The sequence below is a fragment of the Beta vulgaris genome, chromosome 6 (assembly GCF_026745355.1).
Source record: "Beta vulgaris subsp. vulgaris cultivar EL10 chromosome 6, EL10.2, whole genome shotgun sequence".
Lineage (NCBI taxonomy): Eukaryota > Viridiplantae > Streptophyta > Magnoliopsida > Caryophyllales > Amaranthaceae > Beta > Beta vulgaris.
In genome coordinates this window covers 68,351,285-68,377,678 of record NC_079207.1, presented here as the reverse complement: position 1 = coordinate 68,377,678, position 26,394 = coordinate 68,351,285, and the positions used below count along the sequence as shown (strand labels likewise).

At 35.6% G+C, this 26,394-nt stretch overlaps 2 protein-coding genes, 1 long non-coding RNA gene and 4 other non-coding genes across 7 annotated transcripts; 1 reads left to right on the top strand and 6 right to left on the bottom strand.

Moving 5' to 3' along the window:
* Nucleotides 1-783: 783 nt before the first annotated feature.
* Nucleotides 784-10,947, bottom strand: LOC104897768 (uncharacterized). Its single transcript, XR_007275661.2, has 3 exons — nt 10,626-10,947; nt 2,908-2,958; nt 784-1,674 (listed from the first exon to the last, which is right to left on the bottom strand). It is a non-coding gene; the product is annotated as an uncharacterized LOC104897768 (long non-coding RNA).
* LOC125499286 (U5 spliceosomal RNA) lies at nt 1,932-2,047 on the top strand. Its single transcript, XR_007276000.1, has one exon. It is a non-coding gene; the product is annotated as a U5 spliceosomal RNA (small nuclear RNA).
* On the bottom strand, nt 3,241-3,343 carry LOC125499136 (U6 spliceosomal RNA). Its single transcript, XR_007275855.1, has one exon. It is a non-coding gene; the product is annotated as a U6 spliceosomal RNA (small nuclear RNA).
* LOC125499277 (U2 spliceosomal RNA) lies at nt 3,909-4,104 on the bottom strand. Its single transcript, XR_007275992.1, has one exon. It is a non-coding gene; the product is annotated as a U2 spliceosomal RNA (small nuclear RNA).
* LOC125499274 (U2 spliceosomal RNA) lies at nt 5,924-6,119 on the bottom strand. Its single transcript, XR_007275989.2, has one exon. It is a non-coding gene; the product is annotated as a U2 spliceosomal RNA (small nuclear RNA).
* Nucleotides 10,948-11,603: 656 nt separating the features above from the next.
* Nucleotides 11,604-18,705, bottom strand: LOC104897767 (uncharacterized). The gene is made up of 7 exons (XM_010684716.4): nt 18,366-18,705; nt 18,116-18,248; nt 14,604-14,707; nt 14,355-14,526; nt 13,603-13,743; nt 12,521-12,612; nt 11,604-12,426 (listed from the first exon to the last, which is right to left on the bottom strand). The coding sequence occupies exons 1-7, from the start codon at nt 18,452-18,454 to the stop codon at nt 11,868-11,870; spliced, it is 1,290 nt and encodes a 429-aa protein (XP_010683018.2). The 5' UTR covers nt 18,455-18,705; the 3' UTR covers nt 11,604-11,867.
* A 3,378-nt stretch (nt 18,706-22,083) lies between these two features.
* LOC104897766 (uncharacterized) lies at nt 22,084-24,906 on the bottom strand. Its single transcript, XM_048646652.1, has 2 exons — nt 24,747-24,906; nt 22,084-23,534 (listed from the first exon to the last, which is right to left on the bottom strand). Exons 1-2 carry the CDS (start codon nt 24,856-24,858, stop codon nt 22,336-22,338), a joined length of 1,311 nt encoding a protein of 436 aa, XP_048502609.1. The 5' UTR covers nt 24,859-24,906; the 3' UTR covers nt 22,084-22,335.
* Between the last annotated feature and the right edge of the window lie 1,488 nt (nt 24,907-26,394).

The window sequence follows — 26,394 nt, the reverse complement described above, 5'->3', positions numbered from 1 at the left end:
TATTGACGTGTTATAGGATAAGCTATAATTCTTATAGAGTTATAGTGTTACGTATACAACTATTAGTCTGTCACCTAATTATTTAGTAGTTAGATTATATCTATTTAAGTGAACTTATTGTGTAACGATATAACTTATATGAATTTCATTGAGTCGATAGTAACTTCTTATAATTTATGTTCATTATTGTTATTGTTTTCATTGTCATCATAGCTATTTACCGCACACACGAGTTGACTAAGAGTAACTGACTAAGTGTCATCATAGTTATTGTTGCTATTATTTGTATTATTACTATTTTCATCATCGCTTTATGTTACTTATTAATGATACATTCATTATTCATATGTCTGATAACAATTATTCTACTTCAATTGGATATTTGTAGTTTCAAAATTAGTTGAAATTAAATATGACTTGGTTAAATAGAATATAGCTATGTTGAATCAACTTAATGACTTATATTGATATACATCGTCCATCTAACCTAATAACTACGTACGATTAGTTCAATCATATGTTTTATGTTTCAAAATGCATTTCACATAAAGACGATTAACTCAAATATCGCATTGTTATCTTAAATCAACTTAGAGGCTACCATTGATACATTCATAATGTACACTAATAAATACTTGGATTATTTAAGTAGATGTTTTTTATTTCAAATTCCATTATACTGATTTATAATGCTTAACCACTTACATTAACTGATTTATAAAGTAAGTCATCATTATCAATCATCATCTTAATCTTTGACCACAACCAATCACAAATTCATCATTGATAGTTACACATTGGAAAACTATAGAATAATGAAGAATTTGAAATTGAATTTTTCAATATCAGCCAAATATTGAACCTTTAATAAAATAATTTTACAGAAAATATGGCAACTTCAAAATGCCATTTCGCAGACAAATATATATACGTCTCTTGGTGCCATTGTTGTGTTCGACAAGTTTAACAACACTTTAACCTATGTGATAAAAGTCCAACTAAATCGGAATTTCCTGCAATGAATAACGGATCGACCCGAAGCGAGACCCGAAACGCACGTCATAACCGATATCAACTTTCACCCGAGTCAATGCGGGTTTCCTTAAGAAAATGAAAATAACTGAATCCGAACCGAAAATAACTGTTTAACTGATAGTAATCCGTAAAAAGCCAACTGTTTAAACCAAAACTGCATGGGTCAAACCAAAAGATAACTGTAAACTGAACTGAACTTAACTGAAAATTGAATTAACTGTATGGATTGAAACTGAAACCGAAAAAGTTTAAACTGAATCAATTAAGTTTGGAAAAATAAACTGAATTAACTGAACTGAAGTCAACTGAACTGTTTGGTTTGAACCAGAACTGAACTGGTTAACTGAATTGACACCACTATCTGCGTTCGCGCAACCCCTGATCAATTCTATTGCCAAATTCTAAATTAAGTGAGACGGTACCTATCACCCTTCACATTGGGTATATCAAATTTCAGTAATATGTTAAAGAGTAAGTTCGTCACATACTGACATACCGTATAGTTAAATGCATAATGCGATTATATAGCACATTGTACTAACCCTGCCATTCAAGAAGTATGATTTTAGTCTTGCTATCAACAGGACAGGTGAAATATGATTTTCCACCACATCTCAGTCCTGATGGCCCAAAGGATTCCTGTTCAGCAGAAAAACATGATATACAAGTTATTACCAGCAAATGACGTAGAGATCTCTCAGCAGAACCACCTCTTTCTCTCCCTGGACATTCCATATCCAAAAGGGAAAATATAACCCTCAGGCTCTCCTATTAGTTTCCGTGGGAGATTTTGGTCCAATGCAGAACAGAAGAACAGTCCCACATCAGCGAGAAAGATTATTGACGCTAGGCATTTGTGGTATAAATTACAAAGTTTGATTCTCGTCTCACCACGCAGCCATGTAGTGAGCACAGAGCGAACTATTCTTTCGCCTTTTACTAAAGAATACCGTGTGCTCGCTGCATCTAGTGGCATACGTTTATTTTTGGAGGGAGTTCCTATAGGACTTCCATTAATCCATTTATAAGTTTTTTTCAGGCCTTACCATGTCTATGAGAAGTCTATAAGACAACATCTCTCACTTGCTATGAAAGGGAGTTTCCATAGGCATCAATCCAATTTCTTTCTGTACCCTTACCATGTGTTTGAGAAGTAAGAGAATTTACGAAGTAAAAGGGAAGTTTAGGGAACTATGGAGATAGAGAGAGCAGGGACAGAAAATTAAGGCTATTCTTCCATGCTTCCTCCTCTTCACAGTTCATAGTATATAATACTTAAGGCTAGAAAACGTAGATCAGAGAATCTCCATTTGAAGGAAAAAGGTCAAACAGCAAGAATATCAATCTCAAACATTGCATGATATGGTGATAAGGGAAGTATATAAAGGTAAATGTGCACTAGATAATGAATTATATATCACTAACTTCAATTATGAAACGAGAATAATGGATATGTTATAGGCCCTCTATTATAGAATGGAAGGAGCATATATTTCTGATGTAATTGAAATACAAAAAACATCCGTTACTGGTACAAATAATTTATAAAGAGATATGAACTGCACAACATTCCATGTGGCACTAATGCATATTATATTATTGGTAGAATGCATCAGTATATATGATTTATATTCAAGGGAAGTTGAGCACTTAGGTTATTTTATTTTCTCATTACCACCTGTATATGGAGCTCTAAAGGAATATGTAGTCACCATTAAACAACAACAACAAATACTATGCGGCACTAGCAGAGGCGAGAAAAGTAAAGCAAATATGACATCTTTGATGTAGACATCAGTCAAGAGAACCAAAAACGATTGGGATATAACATGGTTATGGGAAATGAAAAACACAAGGAGCAAACACAATTACCTCTTTCCCCCAACCAGTTGCAAACTAGTAATCAAATGATAGGTGTCAAGACTGCAGTCAACATTTTTGCAAAAGGAAGAGTCAGAAACAACTTAGTCAAGCAAAAGTCAAGCATTTCATGCATGCATATTAAGAAAAATTTCACACAGCAAAACGAATTTTCTGCACTGCACACTGAAGTAGATCTTATGAAAATCAATGAACAGAAGAAAAAGAGCCGACATATACAAGAAAGCATCATTTTGAGCATTGAGAAAGACCATTGCTTGATAAACACACATACGATTTCTGCATTTAGCTACTTGAAAGAAAAGGATTCAACTCAAAAGCCAAAAAAATATGGACCTAGTCTCGAGTTGTGTGTGTCATCCTTGTGCAGGGTCCATGCTAATCTTCTCTGTATCATTCCAATTTTATCAAATGTCTCCGAAGAGACACGAATAATGTCAACTCATAGGGACTAGGGTAATCACTAAAGCAGAACCTTTACGAACTTTCAAGGTAGAACTTCCAGAGTTTAGCTTATTTATGACTTGAAACAGTACAGCTGCAATGGACTCCAACATGATCAGATAATGTTAGTCTCCAGCAACCTTATGCCCAAAGGATCTCAAGGTGTGCTAAACCCAGAAGTCTTTCTCATTTGACTATTTACCCTATCCTTACCAAGTGACAATTTACAGAGGTGACTATTCCAAACAAACCTCCCAAAATAGTGCGACAATTCTTCGGTCTTTGCCTACCAGAGAGGGATTAAATTTAACTTTATGCAACTCTGGCAGCCACATAGTGTTTTTAGTTACATGGGAAACAAATGCAGAACTATTTATGTAAATCAGTTACATCCCAGACCAGCATCCTTTTACCAATACGAGGTACTACATATCCATTAAGACCCCATAGTCCACAGTGCAAACTCTACAAAGCACAAGACTCTAGAAATCCCTCATGAACTGTGAATTCTTATAAGATAGTCTCAAATATACTGAATAATGATCTAATGGGGGTGCACCTAGCCCATGCAATAGTGCAACACAAGGGCGATGCTCAAGGATCCCAATAGCAAGCTACTGTGGTGGATCCTCCCCCTAAAAAATAAATTTAATATCATTGTGGGTCAATGACCCACGTATCAGATATTAAACTGATAAGAACAGATACTACACTTGATCTTAGCCAAAAGGCCGAGAAAGGTATGCCTTATGTAGTCTCACATGCTTGTATTTTATCATCAGGTCATTAGAGACCTATATTTCACTTTACAATGTGGGAGTAACAAGAGCAGAATATGTCTTAAGCTGAAGAAAGACAGTCTACAATTTACAAAATTAGTCATATAGACATTGAGCAAAAATATCTGATGCAAGGCAGAAGCAGAAAGTGATTGAAAAGTTCTTTATGGCGTCAAGTTTATCTTTGGACATCTCAATTTCGCACAATAATCATGTTTTGATATTACCATTGCATATCAGTAAGATGTGTTTCGTATAGCTGAAAAGTGAAAGATAGGTCAGCAGCTTGAGTATGCTCGCTTTCTTCTTTCTTCAAGTAACACAACAACATGAGATGCATGGAAGACATGGAGAATTGTGAAAGAGAAGACCATTTGCCATATGTTATCGACTTTTAAGCTACAATTCTTGAAAGATTACTAGGAATGATTTTTGGACAATGTCTTGCATTTTCATATGGGCAACAGATAAAACTAGAAAATGTCAACAACTAAATACTGATCTCTAAGGAGGTTACATCTCATAACTTCTTAAGAGTAAAAAAGGGAAATGCTCTACATGGACTACCAAAATCTCTGCACACACATTTGTCCACGCTATATTGCATCAAAGTCATGTTCTTATGAGAATCCTGAAATGCTATGAGTATTACACCACTTTTTGAAACTCATATAAATGACAATAGGTGTCACTGAGAATAAGCACCACATTCAAAGGGTGATATTAACCATAATATAGTTTCATAATATAATTAAAAAAAAAAAAATCAGATCTCATGATCCTGCCACTAACTAACATAGCTGGATACAACATAAACATCCAATGACACAGGTGTACAAAAACAAGCAAGAAACCCACCAGTGATATTTAAGTGCCAAGGTGTATTTTAACTGCATAATTCTTAAAAGATTTTATACGAGCTGAAAGTTTCGATTTTGCAGAATTTATTATCATTGAGGAACAGTGACCCAAGTATCAAAAAAAGCTTTAGGCTACTCCGGCTAAGCTACAAGTACATAATCGGACTTGCGTAGGAATTGGACACAGGGTGCAGGGACACAACATTCATGAAGCACAATCTTGATTCTTAAAGACTTTTACATCTCTATTCACACTACCATTAAAATATACATATTCTAGAATTACTTGTTTGTTTGTTTTGATTCAGCTCTTATCCTCAAACTCAATATGGATCACATATCAGTTATCATACAATTTCTCGTCACTTTTCTTGTATTTTTATAGGTTTCTACAATAATATGTTTAAGTAAAGGTCAAAATCAAATGGTAAGGTCAAAGTCAAAGGATAGGTAAGAAAATAAGGATACAATACCCTTGTCATAGTGTCAACTGTCAAGAGTCCAACATGGGTACGTAAGATACAGAAAAGAGTTGAAGCAACGTAGATTGAAATTATAAGAACAATTACTAGACTTAATCTTAGCCTGACGAACAATAAAAGGTATGCTTTATAATCTTACATATCTCTACGTATTTTCTGATCATTCCAGCCTCAGGTAATAGTCCAAAACATGATTTCTTCAACTTTATGAAGTAAACAGGACGAGCAGATTTTGCAAACAAATTTCGGCTCTGGAACCTTCACTGCATTTTGATGCGCTAAGATACTAATATCTATATGACCGATTTATAGTCTTGGCTGACTATTATTATTCTTATAAAGGTTTCTTACACAGACATTTTCCTAACATATATGGCAACCAATTACTTCACTAAAGGCTAACGGCTCCAAATAACATACGAAAATTCTAAATGATGATATAGCGGGGTACGCCAGGCCCGTACAGTAGTGCAACGCATGAGCGACGCTTGAGGATCCCAATAGCAAGCTATTGTGGTGGATCCACCCCCTAAAAAATAAATTTAATATCGTTGTGGGTCAATGACCCACGTATCAGATATTAAACTGATAAGAACAGATACTACACTTGATCTTAGCCAAAAGGCCGAGAAAGGTATGATTTACTTAGTCTTAGGTACCTCTTTTTATTTACTCGTCGCTTTGGCCTAATCCTTCACCTTTCCAATGTGGTAACACCAAACTGAAAAAGTTATCAATAGACAATAGCTAACTGAAGGAAGATACAGTCTGCAATAAGACAAATAGACAAACAGATATAAATCTGCTGCAAAACAGAAAGTGAGGTAGATAAGTTATCAATGGATCCATTTTCTTTGAACTAGTTTCATTCTTGCACATCAATTATGTTTATTCCACTTTTACTAGATGAGTATATTTCAGATAGCCCAAAATCGAAAGACACGTGCTGATAGTAGATTATGGTGTGCTTAAAGAGAATGTTAGGGGAAGGGACTCAAGGGATGCTAAGGAAACAGAAGGTAGGTGAAGGAAGGAGAAGGGAGAAGGGAGAAGGGGTTTGTGTTTTCCCTAAGAATTATAACAATTCTTGAAGGATTTTGGTTTGCTATTTGGATCCTCTTGTTTTTGTCCCCATCTCTTCGTCCATCAAACTAAAATAAATTGATTGATCATTCTCCCTTCCCTTCCTTTATCCCCAAAATCCTCTTATCCAAACACATTGCTAAGGAGCCTCTCTTTTCTTCGTTCTTAAAAAAGAGCAACATCAGATGGAAGTAGAAATATCAGGGGAAGAAAAAGGATTTGTTGCCATGCACTTGAACGGTTGAACCATGATGAATTCATCACAGCTATAGAGGTGCATATCTCATAAAAGGAAAAGTCTTGCAAACAAGTGATAGAAAATAACGAAAGCATGTCCAAAACTTGATGCTAATCTTTGAGGTGGCTAAGTTTGATGGCTTCCCGACAAGATCTCTACAAGCACACTTCTCAGCTCTTTAATGCATAAAAGTTATGTTCTTACTAGATAAATAGTTCAATAAGATTGTACCACAGCTTACTCAAAGCAAATACTTGATTTCCCATCATATATATGCCATAAGGCCATCTTATAAGTGAAGTAGCCCAAGAGTAAGGATATGTCTCTGTTTCTAGTATACTGGGAGATGTCTCCTACATAATGAGGAACTGCAAGCTGAAGCAGCATGATGTAACACATCATCCCAAATGTAAGCCCTACTAGCAACAAAATGTAACCAAGAAAAACTCTCTAATCGGCTACTGCTAGACAATATATTTGACATTTTGTCATCTAAGACAACCAACAGCAATAACATTGAAGAATCTTACAATCCAATTAAGAGTCTGGTCAAAATCTGCATGACTCTTAGAGACTAGAGAGTAAACTGTCATATGAAACTGACAGGTTTTCAACAAGGGGAAAGATAATAGAGCATAGGACAGAGTTTTTAATTTCTACAGGACTAATTATATTGCCAGCCACTATGTACATGAGACAAGAACAGCCTTGAAATTGACCCCCAAGGAAGGGAAGTACGGAACCAAGTAGACGGCATGAAGGCAATTTTATCCCATAAAAATTAGTTGGTAACAAACTCTACACTAACTACCAAAACATTGACCTTATTCCGTTCCAATTTCATGGCACATATACTCACATGGGAACAAATGCTACAAGGCTTATTCCACCTAATCGAATGGAATAAACTTGCACGTGCATTGAACAAGAGGGTGTTGAGTAATGTAATGTTTTGATGACCGCAAACAATTGTAGTTATCAAGCAAACTTGTGTATTCATATGTGCACCTTAGAATTAGTGAACATGAGCAATGTTGATATGATGGAACGTGTGAGCATGGAACAAAAAGTTATAATGGTGCGATATGAGGCTGATGGATGGTGGCTGCTGACATAAACTTGGGCAGATGCTGACATAAATTCCATGTAAGAAATGGGCAAACTAAAAGCAAGGAATTTGATGTAATGGTTTGGAAGGAACCTGTGTGTATTGCAGGTGGAACTAAATGAATATATTGACACGGAGTGAACTAGATTTTGCAGTGCACTGTAGTTTTATGTTGAGTCATGCATCATAGTGGACCTACATAGCATTCTAGTTGAAATTAGCTAGGATAAATTTGTTTAAAAGTCCTGCATGATGAAGATTCATTGTGTAGGTCATAATGCTAGTATTTCATTTGTAGGAGTTTAGCATTGTCTTTTGTGAAAAGAATATTTATCTAGCAAATGTATTTTCTTTATGATAAAACTTTAGGTGCACACTACTTGGTTTATGTGGTGGTTGCTAGGATGAGTTTTATTCAATTCAAGCAATATTATTTAAATACTATCTTTCAAGATAAGGGTTTAGGGGCATGGATAAATCTTGTCACCTAGAGAAATTCATGTAGAGCACAAGCTTGTATGACTAAATATTTTGGAGTCCAAGCATTTCCGTTACACAGCATTTTGTATTCATGTCATTAAGGCCCCTTACTACAACATGAAAAGAGGATGTTCCATTTTATATGAGGTGTTAGGTTAGGTTTGTACCATTATGCTAATTGGAGAAGCAATCATGTAAACTGATTATAATCTCTTAGCGTTGATAGGATACCTGGAGGCTGGAGTTGACTCGAACAATTAAGAACACACTAAGGGGCCAAGGGCATGCTTAGATCAAAGGTAATAGGAAAAAAATCATAAAGCAAGTGAGGGTGCACAGAGGTGGTGGTAGTCTGGCAGATAGGATGAGGCAGTGATTGTGTAAGGAGTGTAATAGATACCCACCACCCCCTAGGATAATGCATTACCCCAAAATGAGGGTAACAACTTCCTTTAGCCTCCCTCTTCCTCGCATTATCACTACCTTGTCCAATTTAACACGGTCTATATACTCATCTATACTCTCTTAATTTTGTCTTCATTATTACGCCCTAAATTCATTATCCGCATTCCCCAATCCAAGCATGCTGAAGTAAATGCGGAACTAAGTTGGCTTAGAGGACAGACACACAATTTAAGGCTTAGAGGTAAGCCTTGTGACTTGTCAAAGATGAATAACTCGGTAAGACGTCATGGGGTATAAAAAAGGAACTTATATTTGAATTTACATTTGATCTATTACAATGGAATCAAGTTAAAACACAGTATTGTGAGACCTCGTGTCCTTGCTGCTATTGTTCTTGTTCATGCTTCACTATATCTGCTGCGTGCAACGATTTATGAACAAACTAAACTGAGACATGAAATAGTTTAAATAAAACATAAGAATCTGCCTAAGTAGAATTAATTAATTAATTGTTGTTAAACTAATGCTTTAGATTGACATTAGTTTCATTATAATAGTTTGATTAATTTATGATCAAATTTCCTTTTAGAGTTTTCTCAAATCTTTTCATATGTATCAATGAGTAATGACATGTAGAGGGTGGTGGGTGGAGATACATCGAGAGAAATAAAAAGAGGGGCCCATGTTGAGAGATATAGAGAAGTAAATGTCAAATAAATTAACATTTTAATTATTCTGTTATGGCCTAAAATGAGTATTATTTCGTTTATACGGATAGAGTATTTATTACTATTTTTTATATATCCCCAGATTTTCCGTTCCTTAGGTTTCTCTTGTCTTTCTCCTCTCACTTTCACTGTCTCATTTTTCTTTCTTTAAGCTCTTTTTTCCTTTAACTTTATTGTTTCATTTGTCACGGCAATGATTTCTTACGAGTTACGACGGTTCATGTTAGCCGATCCCAAATCATTTGGGACTAAGGCTTTGTTGTTGTTGTTGTTGTTGTTGTTGAATGTTGACTATACTCAATCTGTTCCATTTCCCCTCGATTGAACCTCCTAGTGCCACTTTCACTCAAAAAAAGGAACGAAAAAAAAAAACTCCTAGTGCCACTTACAAAGGGAACAATAAATTCACCATAGAAATATCTTTGATTATTTAGAAACTAATTCAATTCAAATTCTTTAAATTATACTCCCTCTTTTTTCTCTTTTTTTTATCTTTCTCATTTTCTTATGCACACCTCCCAATGCACATTTTTGAACTTAAACATCTTTCATTATATATTAGTAAAAATTATAACGATGGAATATTAATAATATATACTAATTAAGACGAATCAAACAAGACCGCACCGGACTATATTTTTTCTTATAAAATGAAAAAAATTGAGAAGATTCTCTCTAAATATGAATAGTGTCAAGATTCTAAATAAGAAAGATAAAAAAAACAGAGGGAGTACGTCGAAACGCATATATATTGAATTAAGGGCTGCTAGGTCTATTACCCAGTTATTATAAACTGATGTTCCATTAAATTTGCATACATTAGCTCTCATCTTCATGAAATCCAAGTTCAAGCTACTATAATATAAAGTTGTCCTGTAACTCAAGTATAAAACAGTAGAAGCTGATGGAAAGTTGAGGAGAAAACAACAACAATAAAGATAAACCCATTTAATTAACCCTTAAAATATGACCATTTAGAAATTTCACTTAAACAAATCAATAATAATTACATACCCACATAACTAAATCAACCTTATAGTGGAAAAGAAAATGCATACCAGTAAAGGAACAAAAAAACAGGGTAAAAAATGCTGTAATTTACCTCAAGCACAAATGAAAGACACCATGAATAATTGGGGGCAAATGAACCAATATAAATTAATACCCTTGAAAATGAAGTACTGTACTACTGTAGTACTTATGATAATGGAGTAATGAGATCAATTTTTAGAGATAATTTAGGGGCACATTTTGGTCTTTTCAATGCTCGAGAGTAGAGGGTTTACTGGTTTAGGAGGCAAAACAAAACTCAATGGAAAGCTGCATAAATTGGTGTGCAAATTTTGGGAAATTGACATGTGTGATGTGTTTGTAGTTCCCATAAAATTATAAAGGATGTTTTGGAAAGTTTTTTTATTATTATTACGAGCATTATAAATGGTTGAAAATAAGGACTAGCTTGCAATTATATAGAAGGTGGTAGCTTAGTGGAATACCACCTTCGATTTTAAGGGATTGTTTCTAATTCGAATCCTCATTCCAATAATATATTCTTCTATTATCCCTGGGGTTTCTTTGCGTGTTTTGTAGATGCTTCGTTCGTCGATCATACAAATCCTTCGGGTCTTGCAGACATCCTTGTAACGGAAAATTATGAGTGGGTGGTGGGCTTTGAGCGGAGAGTGATTGTTAGAGACGTGCTGCTGGCAGAATTATGTAGCATCAAAAAAGCATTGTTTGTGGCTAGTAGGGAATACATCAAAAACCTTGTGATCTTCTCGGATTGTGTAAATGCTATTGACTTGCTTAACCAATGTGATGGTGAGCCCAATATATCTTCTGCTATTATCTGTAATTGCAGGGATCTAGCTAGAGCAATGGAGACGGTTAGCTTAATGCACATTCCTCGACCAAAAAACAAGTTGGCGGACAAGATGGCTAAGGAATGTAGGAAAAGTTCTTTAGAATGTAATGTAACTAGGAATACCCATCCCCCTAGTTACTGTATAAGTGATTCAAACTCGGTTTGTAATATGACTACTTTGAAATTTTAATTGGAAACGTTGCTTTCGTATCAAAATAAAATAAAATATGTATCTATTTTTTCGTATCTATTTTTTCTATTATTCTCATAAACAAACGATAATATACTTACCATCTAGAATGTATAATAAACTAAACACGCATCATCTACAAAATACAATAAACTAAACATAGCAATCCACTTCCGTACACCACATAATAAAGCTATATACTACTAAGTACTATGTAACCAAAAAGGGAAGCAATAAGAAAAACGAATGTTTCGAATAGAACCAGCCTAGCTGACCACATGCGATTGTTTTCATGTTTTGCGGTACTTGAGTGCTTCAAAACGAGCAGGGATGCTATCATAATCTGGCAATTTCGGATGAACAGAAGAAGCATTGCCAGGATTAACCTTTGTTGCTGGTTGCGACATGCCATTTGGAGGCTGTTCTTCCATGTCAGTATCTTCCTCAAAGTCCGACTCATCAAATCTAATATCTGTATGTGCACCACGAACGTTATAGCTATGCCGTCTTACATTAAACCCCGTATCATCCATATCATTCAGGTCTTCATCAGCCTTGCCAAAGCGATTATTTCCTGCCTCCAAACTATGAGACCTGCACCTCCCATTGATTCCCAAATTATCATCATGATTCACATGATCATGTGGAGATTGATTGTTTCTTGTGTTGATAGCATAGGAATCTTTCACGGTGTTGTGACTGCAATCATAAGATGCTGTTTGAGCCAGTTGAGCAGCAGCTTGGGCAGCAGCAATGGCACTCTTTGCAGAATCTGCAGCTGCTTTTGCTGCTGACGCTGCATCTTGAAAATTGTTACAGCCCATCCCATTAACACCTCCACCTGAGAGCCTGAGTGAAAGCGAGAAAGAGGAATTAAGATATTGATGGTTAAACTTTCAGATTAGACAAACATTGATAAGTGTTAAGTTGGAAGCTTCTGGACCTGATTGCAGGCTTCTGAGCTTCAGAAGAGAGAGGTGCTGCTCCGGGATTCAAAGGTAGACTTCCAGCACTGACAAATGTCCGTGGTGCTTCCTAATCAGCAAGGGACCACAAATTTATGAGACACAATTTGAGAAAGAGTATATAGCTGCTAATTAGCTTCTGGCGAAACAAGATTTGCTGACTTGATTTTAAGGTTGTGTACACCTTTTGATGAAGTTCCAGTTCGAAATAAGTACTTCCTTATTCTTGATAGTAATTAATAAGTAAATTTATCCATTTACTAATCACATAGGAGCCAAGAGCTTTGAAGTTGAGCAAAAGTATGTTCCAAACATGGATGGCCAAGAAGTATGTTCTTGAGAGGGAATCTCATCCTCTACCACACTCCACAAAAAAGGCTCATGTAGTTTTAAGTCTTTTGGGTCTCGTCCTCTCCCACACACACTACAGAAAAGGCTCATATAGTTTATGAGTTCCTTTTCATTGAGATGTTTAAATTGGTTTTTTCACGTATAAGCTGTTGAACAACTCTGAGAAGCAAGAGCTCTCATCTTGAGTCTCTATTAATATTTATCCCACAGTTTACTGTTTTAGTGTGGTAACTTAGCTCAGTACAAACATTAACCTCTAGAAGAAGTATGTTTATGAGAGGGCATCTCATTCTCTACCACACTCCACAAAAAAGGCTCATGTAGTTTTAAGTCTTTTGGGTCTCATCCTCTCCCACACACTCTACAGAAAAGGCTCATATAGTTTATGAGTTCCTTTTCATTGAGATGTTTAAATTGGTTTTTTCACGTGTTGAGCTGTTGAACAACTCTGAGAAGCAAGTGCTCTCATCTTGAGTCTCTATTAATATTTATCCTAGTCTACGATTTCCTTTTCAAATTCAGATGTTTGAACTGGTTTTCACGTGTTTAGCTACATTATAGTATGGTGACTTAGCTTAGTACAAAAATTAGCCTGTAGAAGAAAACACCAACCTATGATCCAGCTGTCTGTATATAGAAGCATTTTATCATACGTCAATTTGTATCAAAAGGGCAAAAATCGATGCGTGGAAAACAAAGAAAAACATACAATGCGCTCTTCTGGAGGCTTGAGAAGCTCTGACTCTGTCTCGGCTGTATCCCATTCAACCTGGTACTCCTTTGCTATTTCCTTCATGACCTTGAGCTTCACTTCCCCCTTAGGATTGAGGGCAGAGAGCTTTTCAATTAGCTGCAAATAACACATAACTTTAAGACATCAGCTTAACTGAAGTAGGGATTATGGTACTTCCTCCGTTTTTTTTAGATGTTACACTTTCTATTTTAGGAAATTTTAAATTAGATGTTACACTTTTATTTTGGGTAATAACTTCTCTCTATCTCTCTCCTATCACATGTTCACATGGGACCCTTTTGTTTTTCATTCTCTCTATCTCTCTCCTCTCCAAAAATTACCTAGGAGTCCGTGATTTGAAAAGTGTAACATCTAAAAAAAACGGAGGAAGTATTTCACTTTATTTCAATAATCGGAAAAACAGTTTAGGCTTCTATTTGCTGAAGGGAGAATTTAAATTATGAAAATTTAAACCATCTATATTCGTCAACTAAAACTAAAACAAGATCAAAAACAATTCGCAGAACATCAATACAAATCAGTATAACATAATTTAGTGACAATTTTGATGGAAAAGATAGCAAATACACCCTAATTGTAATAAAACGAAGCGCATGATGCGAAAAAAAAAAAAAACAATCTATTAAAAGATGCAGATTTTGCTTGCTTAATGAAAATACATGGCATAAACTCAATAGACATTTTTCCACAAGTAAGAGATTACATACCAAGCGATTTACACCGCTATCAGGACGTAGCTCAGTAGCTGCTGATACAAATTCTTTTCCATATTTCTTCTGGAAAATGTCTCGTATTGCCAGAAGTTCTGGAATGTCAGAGCATCTAGGTCCTGCAAATATTAAACTAGAGATGGCTTCCTTCAGATCATTAGGGCAGGTCCTGCAAATAAAATTAGAAGAGTTAATTGAAAATTTTATATTTTAATCATGTGAGAAAATCTAGGGAAAAGAACACACCTCTGCTTTGAGATTATAGAAAGCCTTGTAACTATTCTTTCACAAAAGAGCTCGAGAATCTCATTTGCAGCCATAATATTCTGCTCCCTTATTACATGTTCAACCTACACAATATATATCAGAAGACACCTTCAGACACTTGAGATACACTTAAAATAATAATCCTCTTGAAACAATAAAGTTTTCAGCAACTCCGTGCAACCACAAGGATACAAGATAATTAATAGAAGGTAGAAGTGCAGTCACGGAGTCCTAGAATAAGTGAATCCTTTTGAGATCAGGTTGGTCGCGATAGGGCTGGTTAACAGATCAGGTCGGGTTGGGTTCAGGTTCGGGTTAATGCTAAACGGGTTGAAATTCTATCAACCCAAACCTAACCCGTTTATTAGACGGGTCGAAAAGCTCAACCCTAACCCGACCTGCTTATTAAATGGGTCACCCACTTAACCCGTTTAAACCATTTATCTATTATAGTTTTTTTTTAAAATATTTATAATATTTATAATACTAAGTGTATATGTGTACAAAAGCTATACTTAAAATCAGAATATGATTCAATAAATTATTTATAATAGATCTTTAGTTTTTATGAAATTTTTGTGAGCAATTTTCCCATTTTAAATATCATTTTCTTATATAAATTTATTTAATGGGTCTTATCAGGTTATTTTCGGGTTCAAAAATTCAACCTTAACCTAACCCGTTTAAATAAACGGTAAAATCAGGTAGACCTATTTATTTAATTGGGTCAAAATCCTCAACCCAAACCCGCTTATTTCGGGTCGGATTCGTGTTCGGTAAACAGGTTGGGTCAGTTTTCCCCAGCCCTAGGTCGCGATTGTAAAGTTGGTGTCAAGGAAAAGATATTCAAGAAATGTTGATTCCCTTGCACAAGTATCTCTAATAAAGTATATGGATAGTTATAATGCCATCTTCTACAGGACACTAGACAGCTCCCTTGAGTCCCATTGAGTGCCAAGTGATATTTCTTGCAAGTTACCTATCCTACACACCAAATTACAATCCCTCCTACAAATATATCAGTCTAACACCAAAAACTTCCAATACTAGAACATCTGCAGCAGAAAACAAGTAAACATATGGGTAGAACAACAGCAGTGTCTACAGATAACTATCATAATTCCAAAAGTCCCATTACGGTGCCACAAAATCTTCATTGTTAACACCCAATGTATGTCATGATCTTTATGCTCTAGATGAAATAAATACCCACAAAAAAAAACAAGAAAACAACAAATAAAGGCACTAAACCATGCAATGTATCTCATGGGGCGCTCGTTTAGTCATCAAGGCACAAAAAGTCAAGACTACAGCAAGTTGTCTCTGCCAGCCTTTTGGTCTCAGGACAAGCCTATGTTGCAAAATCACCCATGCATATGAGAAGTTTCCTTATAATTCTCCCAGGTCGTCTAGCACTTCCACGTTCCGTGGTCCCACATAATACCATCTTATTTGTTTTACCATATACTTTGGAACATATTCCAGACCGCACAGCAAGTGGACAGACGTTGGAAGTTGACTTTCTCACCCTCAAAAAATAAATCTTAGTCTGGTTGGAAGGAAGAAGAGCTCTATAAGAAAGCTTGTTTCGCTTAGAGGAAAGGAATTGAACGGAGGAAAAGATAGAAGAGAGGAAAACTGCATTACCAAGATTTTATTGAATGATTAAGAGAGAGACTCTACATAATAGATACTCTGTTGAGAGTAACAGGAACGAAATTTTATTCCTTTCAGTTAAAATTTTGCATATTGAAAGGAAAGTAATTGAGAACTGAATTGAAATTTGTCAAATGAATTTCCTTCAGAAAATGTACGAGCATTTTCCCTCTCACTTGCTTCCACAACAATGTCTTTCTTCACTTCATCCACTAATGTATTTCCTTAGTCCTTACAAGTTATACGTGACAGAGGTTTTGTGAATCTACTAAGATATTAATGAGTAACAGGATGGGACTTGGGTGAATGTATTCAATATTTGGTATCCTCGCAGTTTTTACTATTTCTAAAAAGCTAATATCAAGTTTCTACATACCAGTAAAAGAAGAGCCTAGCTATTCTGCTGCTAATAATAAGAGTACCAGACTAGTATAAGCATGAGAGCAATTTCATCAAACTTATAACATATGAGCCTTGAAGCCTCAAAACCAAAAAAAAAACTATAGTTGCTGCACCAAACAAGTACCAAAATAACCAAATTGAGTTTTTGTTGGCCTGCGAAGGCAATATAGAACGCACATAATAAGAGCGGAATATGAGCTCAAATTTTCAAGAGTCAACTAGCCTGATATATGAAAGACGAGACCAAGTTAGACCCGTCACCAAGTTCTAGTACCGCATATACAATGAGAAGAGATAGAATGATCAACTGACATTTCAATTTAGTGCCATTTCTCACTTGCATTTCACATAATTACGAGGGAAAGCAATGGAATCAAGCAAATTACAACCCCCCCCCCCCCCCAAAAAAAAAAAAAGAAAAAAATTTACCAAGTTGTTTGGTTCATTAGAAGAAAGGGTCCCTAAAAGGTTGCCCCATTATTCTTGTATGGTTGTCCCTAAAAGATTTCCACATTCCACTTATAGTCATACGGTCCTAACTCCTAACACTCCACAAACAACAGAATATCAGATATATATGATCCCACCACTTAACTTCCTCATCAACTCTACCTAACCATATGTTGATTGTTACAACATCCTCGAGCAATGTTTTATGAACAGAGGGAGTATAAACTTTCTTTTCTCATGACCAAAACACAAATGGGAACATGCAAAGAAGCTCATCCAAACTTGCTATATCATAAGCAAAGACAGGAAACTCCTTCCAACCTTACAAGCTCATAAACAATACCAATGTCAAACTCAGTCATTAAGTGGGCTAAACGCCTAAACCATTCCCCTCCCTAAGAACATGTGAAACTTAATTCTAAAATATCATAGACAAATTTCAGCAACCGAGTTAGGAGTTTATCCTTTCTTGATCATCAAATTCAAATTACGGCAATCTCCTACGAACCTTAGATTGTAGGGCCCACGAGTCCACCTACAACTTCACTATTAGTATGAGATTGTCTGCTTTGGGCCAAATTCGCACGGATTTGTTTATGGGCTCCTTCCCAAGAGGCCTTATACTTAATGTAGTTGGTAAACTCTTATAAACTAGGAAAATCCTTCTTATATCTCTAACGTAGATAACTACATCCCATATCAAATTCAAAGCAAACACACGTTTGTAGATAAGACACAATGATCTCAGCATGCAATTGAAATCTAAATTTAGCCAATTTCTCCCAAAACATTTCTATTCTCGATCATATTACACCAATGATAACCTAAAAGCCTCATTTTACTACTCTATTCTAATCCATTAAACCATACAACTCAATTAAAACCACAAAAATGACCAAAACCATCAAATTAGAAAAGTTCTAATTCATAACAAAACATCTCTCTCAAAAAATTAAGCATGAAATCAAAAGAAGAACAAATACCCGAATACGAGCAGTGGCATCTTGACCCGATTGAAGAAGCAACGCAACATCTCGTCTCATCTGCCGCACAACCGTCTCTCTCTTGTTTCGCAACAACTTTATTCTAGCTATAGTCATACGCGCCCATGTCTTGCTACAATTATTCACAAACAAACAAAACAAACAGAAACCCAACAAAATTAAAACGAAAAACAGCTGAATTGCACCGAAATTGGGGAGAAAAGAAAAGAAAAGAGAGAGAAAGTGAAACCATTTGGAAGAGTTGAAATCTCGTCGGAAAATAGAACCTAACTTGATGAGTTTCCTGTAATGGGTTCTGACTGCATATGCAACTGACATTTTCTCTCTCCTCTGACTTACTGACTTACAGAAGGTGGAGAAGAAGATGAAGATTTGAGAAGAGAGAATGAGTTGTGGAATTTTAACGGTTATTTTTGTTGTGGAGTGAGTAAATTAATAAGTGGGATGAATTGAGATGTTGAAGCTTGTAATTTTAAGCATGTTGTTGGACAGCAATGGAGGGCGCCGAGGGTGTGAGCAGTGAGAGCTTAGGAAAAAGAGCCGTTATGTTTTTGATGGGGAAATGTGGGGCCCTTTTTTTAGCCGACTCATTTGGGATCCTATGGGGTCTTTGACCTTGGAAAAAAATACATAAATCATAAATGTATTACTTGTATAACAATGTTTTTTTTTTTTTCATAAAATAAATTTAAATCAGATCCAATTATTTTGAATTGGGGTACAATCAACCCATACATAAACTCGAAAAATAATATAAGAATTATGGACCCTAGCTAGACATAGCTCCAATAAAGAATTCCTTCGATATTCTGTAATTAGATGTCTTTAATACATCCACCTCATTAGAGATCCATTTGGTGTAGTCTTCGGATTGAGAATACATGACTGGTTCTCGAGAACATCATTCCTGGAATTAGACACAACAAACACACCCAAAACTAAAACTAACAAACCCACCAAGGAGGAGGTACTAACACACAAAAGCCATCAGATCACAAAGATGGGACTTATTGAAAAAAGACTAAAAAACAAACAAAGACAACCTGAACCGACAACTATTTCCGACGCACCAAACAACATTCTGCTTCGTTTCCTGTCAGACGATGCCACTTTCTTCCACTCGGCACCGGTACTGGCTTCCAGGTGATAGTGAAGCACCCACTAACTGCTCAGGCGGTAGTGAAACACAAACCATATAACTCAAACACGAAACACAAGATGGGGGAAGGGAGACTCTAAGACTGACCCTGAGAATAAAAAGCAACGGGATTAGGCTCGCCGGAGATGAGGCTGATAGGTCAGCCACCGACGAGCGTAAAAAGGTAGGCGGCAAGGGGTTTTTTTAGGGTTAGGGTTGGGGGATTAGAGAAAGGAGATGTTTCAGGGAGGATCGCATCATAAAACATCAGGTCCAATTAAGTTCAATAAGGATTCCAATCAGTTTAAATCAGATCTAATAAATTTCAATAAGGTTCAAAAAGTTAATAATTAATATTTTTTTGTTATTCGATAATGATTCATAAAATATCCTCAAGGGTTCTTTATTGAATGGAGGATACTAGACTTGGCAAAATAGACCTGGACCCCAATGACCGAGCCTCTGATTTTGACGATCCGAAATAGAATAGACATAAATGAAATAGACCAGAAGCATACTCGATGCAAAATGGAACCGTCTCAAAATCGAGCCAAATATTAATTATTCTTATTTCAAATTTTTACCACAAGGTACAAAGTCTATACGATAAAAAAATAATGGAAGGAACAATTCGTAATTGAAGATATCAATAAGTAGCAATATTCTTTTCAATTTATTTTTTCTTAATTTTTTCTGAATGTTTTGTTTTATTTCTTATGAACTTTTCTTATTCTCTCTTAAGTTTTCTTAACTTTCCTTAGCTTTTCTTCTTAGCCTTTTTTTTTAATCTAAACTTTTATTATTTCTAAACTTTTCTTAACCTTTTTTTCTAGATAATAAGCAAAAATAATTTCAAGTAAATGAAGTCTTGTTGGAGAGTATGAAAACTTAAGTGGGAAGAATAAATCATGCACAAAGTAACATTGCTTTTGATGGACATGTATTGGGCCTAGCCATTAACCCAAGTAAATAACAGATTCGAAGGCTTGTGCTGAACTTAAATATTTTGAGCTATTGATGGAAACCTAGGCCTTGAACTTGGAATTCTCTTCACCCTTTTTTCTATATTTTCCTTGCTTGTTGAGTTGTTGCGACACTTCTATATAACTAATTGTTGCATTGAGCGCCTATGCACGCAGCACCCCAAAATGTCGTATTTGTGATATTCGAATTAAGCTAGATATAATTAGCAAGATGAAATTAAAGTTATTGCTTTGAAACATTTGTTGCTTGTATGTGTTGTTTGGGTTATATGGGGTAAAACAATAATAAAGGTGTGCGTACATAATTTTTTATACTCTCATACTATGGGCAAACACCATACATTCCACAACATGTTTCAAAGGCAAATTTAAGCTTAAATTAAACAATTAATAAAAGACTTCTAAACTGGAACTTGTTGCTAACTTGTGTGTTATTTCACATGCATTTGAAGCGCTTTTGAAACAGAGCTTTGGCCTACGCTCAAAAAATGGATATAAGCTTCCACTGGAGGACCCTATTAACTTTTTATAATCCAAACTTTAGGGGTACGTTCTAAAAAAAACTGGAACTTGTTGTGCGCATTAGGCTAGAGTACCTAGATTGACAACGATGTTGGTCAAATGGTCTATATACGTATTTATACAAATTTCGTACTTCCTTCGTATCAAATTAAATGCAACAGTTTCTAAAAATGGTTGTTTCAAATTAAATGCAACAATTTTTTTCTTTCCATTTTTGGTATGATTTCTAAATTAAATGCAACAAATCAAACCACAAAACAACATAAAAAAACAAACTATTATCATGGCAAAATAAGGAAGAAAACATAAACATATTTATAATCAAATCAAGGTAAAAATAACATATTTATAAACAAATCGAGGCAAAAATAACATATTTATAAACAAATCAAGGCAAAAATAACATATTTATAAACAAATCAAGGCAAAAACAACACCAAAATAAAAAACCCTAAACATGCAAACTAACCAAACGCAAGGCAAAGCATACCAATAAACCTTCCTAAAATGGACCAATATCCCACAAAATCAACAAGGGGACGTTCAAAAACCATTTCTTGATGGTTTTTATACCACCGAAGGTAAGATCGCCATGATTTGAACCCTTCCGAAGGTGGATCTTCCAAAATTTCAGGTTTTTTCCCCTTCTCTACACCACCAAACTCAAGATCTGGTGGTTTTGTTGAAGGCACGCTACAAGCCCAGCAAAATTTACCAAAATCCAAGGGTTTTATTTGAAACCCTAGATTTTTTAGCCTCAACATTAAACTCATCAAACTCATCAAGCAAATCAAATAGTCTTTTCTTTGAATTTGGTGTTAACTCATCCATGGAAAACCGACAGAAACAAGAAACAGGGGACTCAAAATTAAACTTACTCAAAAACCATTAATTTTGGTTTCAGAATGATCGCAGAAAGTCGTAGATTATTAATCTACAGTTTTTTTTTGAGAAATTTGCACTCTCAAACCCTAGATCTGAGGCTTTGAGGAAGAAGAAAAGAGAGGAAAGTGAGAGTCAGAAGGAGAGAGAGAGAAATGACAGATGAAATGCAATTACGGTTTTGGAGGGAGTAATTATAGACGGTTGGGGAAGTGTTAAATGGGGGGAGGTGGGTTAATAAATGGTGTTAGGTGGGTTGGGTGGTGGGTTTAGTTTAGGCTAATTTAATTGGGCTGAAGGTTTAGTAGGTTTGTTTTATTATCATTTGTAGAATGTTTGGCAAATATAGCAAATAAATTGAGGCACACCTAAATGGCAAAATGTAGCAAATAAATTGGGACGGAGGGAGTAAGAGATTAGAATGCTAATAAAATTTGAGTTCATTAGATTCCAACGTAAACAGAATACATAAAGATAGAAGCGTCACTTCACCGACGTGCATTTGTATATCATGTCCTTTCATCTTTCCCACACTAAATCTTAGGATATTACATAGGACAAGAACGTACATGTATTATTTCATAACAACTCAGATGCTCGACTTACTTGTTCTCTAACATAAACACGCACTTACCAAACTATGCTATATTGCATGATACGGTGGAATCATGAGCTTAGTTACCAATTTGTTCCTTTGGTGGGTAGTGGCCACCATGGCCATAACCATGACCACTGTGACCATAGCCAGAACCGTGTCCATAACCTTCTGGGTTAACTTCTTTGCTCTCTCCTTCTAGATGACCGTGACCATGACCACCATGTCCATGTCCATAACCTTCAGGATTAACTTCTTTATTCTCTTCCTCTAGATGTCCATGACCGCCATGACCTCCATGACCACCATGACCGCCATGACCACCATGACCATTTTCATAACCTTCAGTATTAACTTCTTTGGTCTCTCTCTCTAGATGTCCATGACCGTGACCACCATGACCATGTCCATAACCTTCAGGGTTAACTTCTTTATTCTCTCCCTCTAGATGTCCGTGACCGTGACCACCATGTCCGTGTCCATAACCTTCAGGATTAACTTCTTTATTATCTCCCTCGAAATGCCCGTGACCATGACCACCATGACCATGTCCGTAACCTTCTGGGTTAACTTCTTTGCTCTCTCCTTCTAGATGCCCGTGACCATGACCACCATGTCCATGTCCATAACCTTCAGGATTAATTTCTTTATTTTCTTCCTCTAGATGTCCATGACCACCATGACCTCCATGACCGCCATGACCACCATGACCATTTTCATAACCTTCAGTATTAACTTCTTTGGTCTTTCGCTCTAGATGTCCATGACCATGACCACCATGACCATAACCACCATGACCATGTCCATAACCTTCAGGGTTAACTTCTTTGTTCTCTCCCTCTAGATGCCCGTGACCGTGACCACCATGACCATGTCCATGTCCATAACCTTCAGGATTAACTTCTTTGTTATCTCCCTCGAAATGCCCGTGACCATGACCACCATGACCATGTCCGTAACCTTCTGGGTTAACTTCTTTGTTTTCTCCTTCTCGATGCCCGTGACCATGACCACCATGACCATGTCCGTAACCTTCTGGGTTAACTTCTTTGTTCTCTCCCTCTAGATGCCCGTGTCCATGACCACCATGGCCATGTCCATAACCTTCTAGGCTAACTTCTTTAGTTTCTTCCTCTGGATGTCCATGTCCATGACCACCGTGACCATATCCATGTCCATAACTTTCTGGGTTAACTTCATTTGCCTCTCCTTCTAGATGTCCATGACCACCATGACCATGTCCATGTCCGCCATGATATCCATCTGTAGATTTTACCTCTGCATATGTTCCAAAAAAAATCCAAAAAATTCAAAAGATAGTCGATCATGCTTAAGATTCTTTTAAAAGAAGTCATGGTTAAGTTTATAACTAACTAAGTTGAGAGATTATTACATGAAACATTTCATAAAATGCTATGTTTGCATCAATTCAATTATCCTACATAGGACATGTTAGGAGGAGGATTTTGCATATGTAATGCAAATACCAAATTTTGTAATTCAATGCCTTCATAAATAAAGTAGGAAAAAGAACGCCTTCTGATGAGTTGCAATATTCGGGGACGTGCAATGGATATGGATATATATGTTTGATGTTAAAATATAAAGTGGTTTTGTTTATTTAATGCTTTCAGTATATACTCCATCCGTTTTAAAATATAGTTCTCATTTTCTTTTTTTCAAGGTCATTTATGCAAATAAAATCTAAAATAGATAATAAAGATTTTTTTGTTTATTTAAATAAATATTGTATGAGAAAAGATGATTTTAGGAGAGAAAATGGAGAATAATTGGTGAAAAGGCATTAATTGTTACATTTTGGTTGAATAAACAAAGGAACAAAATAAAATTCAAGAAGCAAATAAATGATGGGACACAATTTTTCTAAACAAATTACGAAAAATGTAGAACTAGATGTGAAAATGGGAACTATATTTTAGGACATCCAAAATGAAAATGAGAACTATATTTTGGGACGGAGGGAATATTATACTTTATGTTCTTTTTCTATTACAACAATTGAATTTTCACGTTTGTCAATGCACAACTTTAATTATCAATATATTTTTTCAATATATATTACAAAATTTGATATTTTGAAAGTATATATCGAGAAAAATCTAAGAAGACCTCCCACATTACTATATTTTTATATCCGTGAAAATCACAATATATAGTGAAAGAGTCGTGGGTAAATATTATAAAAACCCAATTGTTAGCATCAGACAAAGAACCAAAAAAGTCGATCCAATGATTAAATTAAGTTAAAATTTATGGAAAGTGGAAATTCTGAACATGGTTTAAGCTAATTGAAACACGAGTTAGGTAAGTTATACTTCACATTGCATGAAGGAAGTTAAAACTCTTACTTCTCGTGTTCAATCAATTAATTGTTAGCATTTTGTCAAAATATGAAAAGTTACAACTTTACGCTTCGTACATTTAACCAAACAACACATTGAGAACATAATCGTGCAAGAAATTACTTACGAGTTTGTTCGACAGTAGTCTCAGCTAGCTGACGAGCAGAAACCTCAGAAGAAACGAAAAGAAAAACAGCCAAGAGAAGGCCAAAAGCAACAAAAGACTTTGAGGAGGTCATGTTTTAGAAAATGTAAGGGGATTTTGTGTTAGATGATATAGCAGTGAAGTGAACCAAAACCTATTTATAGAGAGTTTACGTCCACAAATGGGGTCCATAATTGGAAATTAAAAATGCTGTGTATTGCTCCACAAGGGTCAAAATACCAGATCTTCTCGTGCTGATATGCTGATGACTGCTGAGATAGGAAAAAGCTATGAAATTTGAGTGCTTTGTATGTGCCCGATAAGGGTTAGCTTAATAAAGAATTATATTAGATGATTAATTTTGTAGGGTTGGATTTTACTATCTAAGCTATTCAATCTATCTCAAATGGATAGATCACCTATTAGGAAGGTACTACTTTTCCCTTTGCTATCATATGGTGATCTATTAGTCTGTATTTTTCTTTTTTACGAGTAACAACACAAATTATTAGAATAGACGGCCTAGTTTAACATAATTAGACAAATCTATAAGCGTATGTTTTCCTAATTAACTAGTACATTCCATCTCACTCTAACTCAACACTATTCTTAGACATCTCGCAATAATCCAATCGTCCATTCTCTTCTCCTTCATTCCTTAGTTTCTTTTTGAATATTAAACTACAACAGACTATTTAAAAAATAAACCGATAATCTTATCAAATGGATTGAACTAGTCACTTAATGAATTAAAGAATGGGATACTGAATGGATTAAATTAGTCACTAAATGAATTTAAAAGGTCTAAATAGATTAAACTAGTTACTATATTAAAATAGGTGATCAGTTCTCTTCTCAATATTATGATTGGACAGTTGTCAAATTTTAAATTAAACTAGTGGTCTCTTACAGGACTAACTGAGCAACACAAATTATTAGAATAAGTTAAGATAATAGTGCATTGAAACTCCAATTGAAAACTAATGTAAAATTAGGAATCGTAGGTTGATATAAGTTGATTGGTATAAATTAGTGGGTATTTTAGGTAATTGCAGCGATTGGAGCGAGCTGAATAGGATCTTGGCATGTATTGAACATCAAGGCCGTTTTTAGATTATTGTGGCCCTGTTCTTAAATAAAATGAGGCCCCTATTATATGTAGGAGCGTGACATATAAAATTTTGGAAAAGAGTGTAAGTCCTACTGACTATCAATTTAGAAATGATAGCAAACAATAATAGAATATCAAACAAGAAAGCAGGAAAGAACACACCAGAACTTTTACGTGGAAACCCAAGAACTGGGAGAAAAACCACGAATATGCACTAGGATTCGATGAATATTCAAGAAAGATTACAAAAGCACTCAAGAACTCTCTCTAAAGCTTTTTCTCTCTCAAAATATGTGTTTAATGATGAAGAATACATTAATGACGTAATTAGGACACCTATTTATACCCCCACTAGAAAAACCGCAAAAAATCGCGTTTTCGATAGGTGCGGGCGCACTTGCCCTTGGTGCGGGCGCACCAGACCTCAGATGTGGGAGCACCTGAGTCTTCTGCCTCAAAGTGAAAAAACCCTCCGTAGATGATGTGCGGACGCACCCCAATTTGGTGCGGGCGCACCCT

Coding starts and splice junctions, on each gene's coding strand:
- LOC104897767 (XM_010684716.4), bottom strand. CDS start 18,454: ATGTCAGTTGCATATGCAGTCAGAACCCATTACAGGAAACTCATCAAG. Junction 13,744..14,354: donor ATAGCGGTGTAAATCGCTTG/GTATGTAATCTC, acceptor TGTTATTTGCAG/CTAATTGAAAAGCTCTCTGC. Junction 12,613..13,602: donor AGCCTCCAGAAGAGCGCATT/GTATGTTTTTCT, acceptor CTTGCTGATTAG/GAAGCACCACGGACATTTGT.
- LOC104897766 (XM_048646652.1), bottom strand. CDS start 24,858: ATGACCTCCTCAAAGTCTTTTGTTGCTTTTGGCCTTCTCTTGGCTGTT. Junction 23,535..24,746: donor GACTACTGTCGAACAAACTC/GTAAGTAATTTC, acceptor GAACATATGCAG/AGGTAAAATCTACAGATGGA.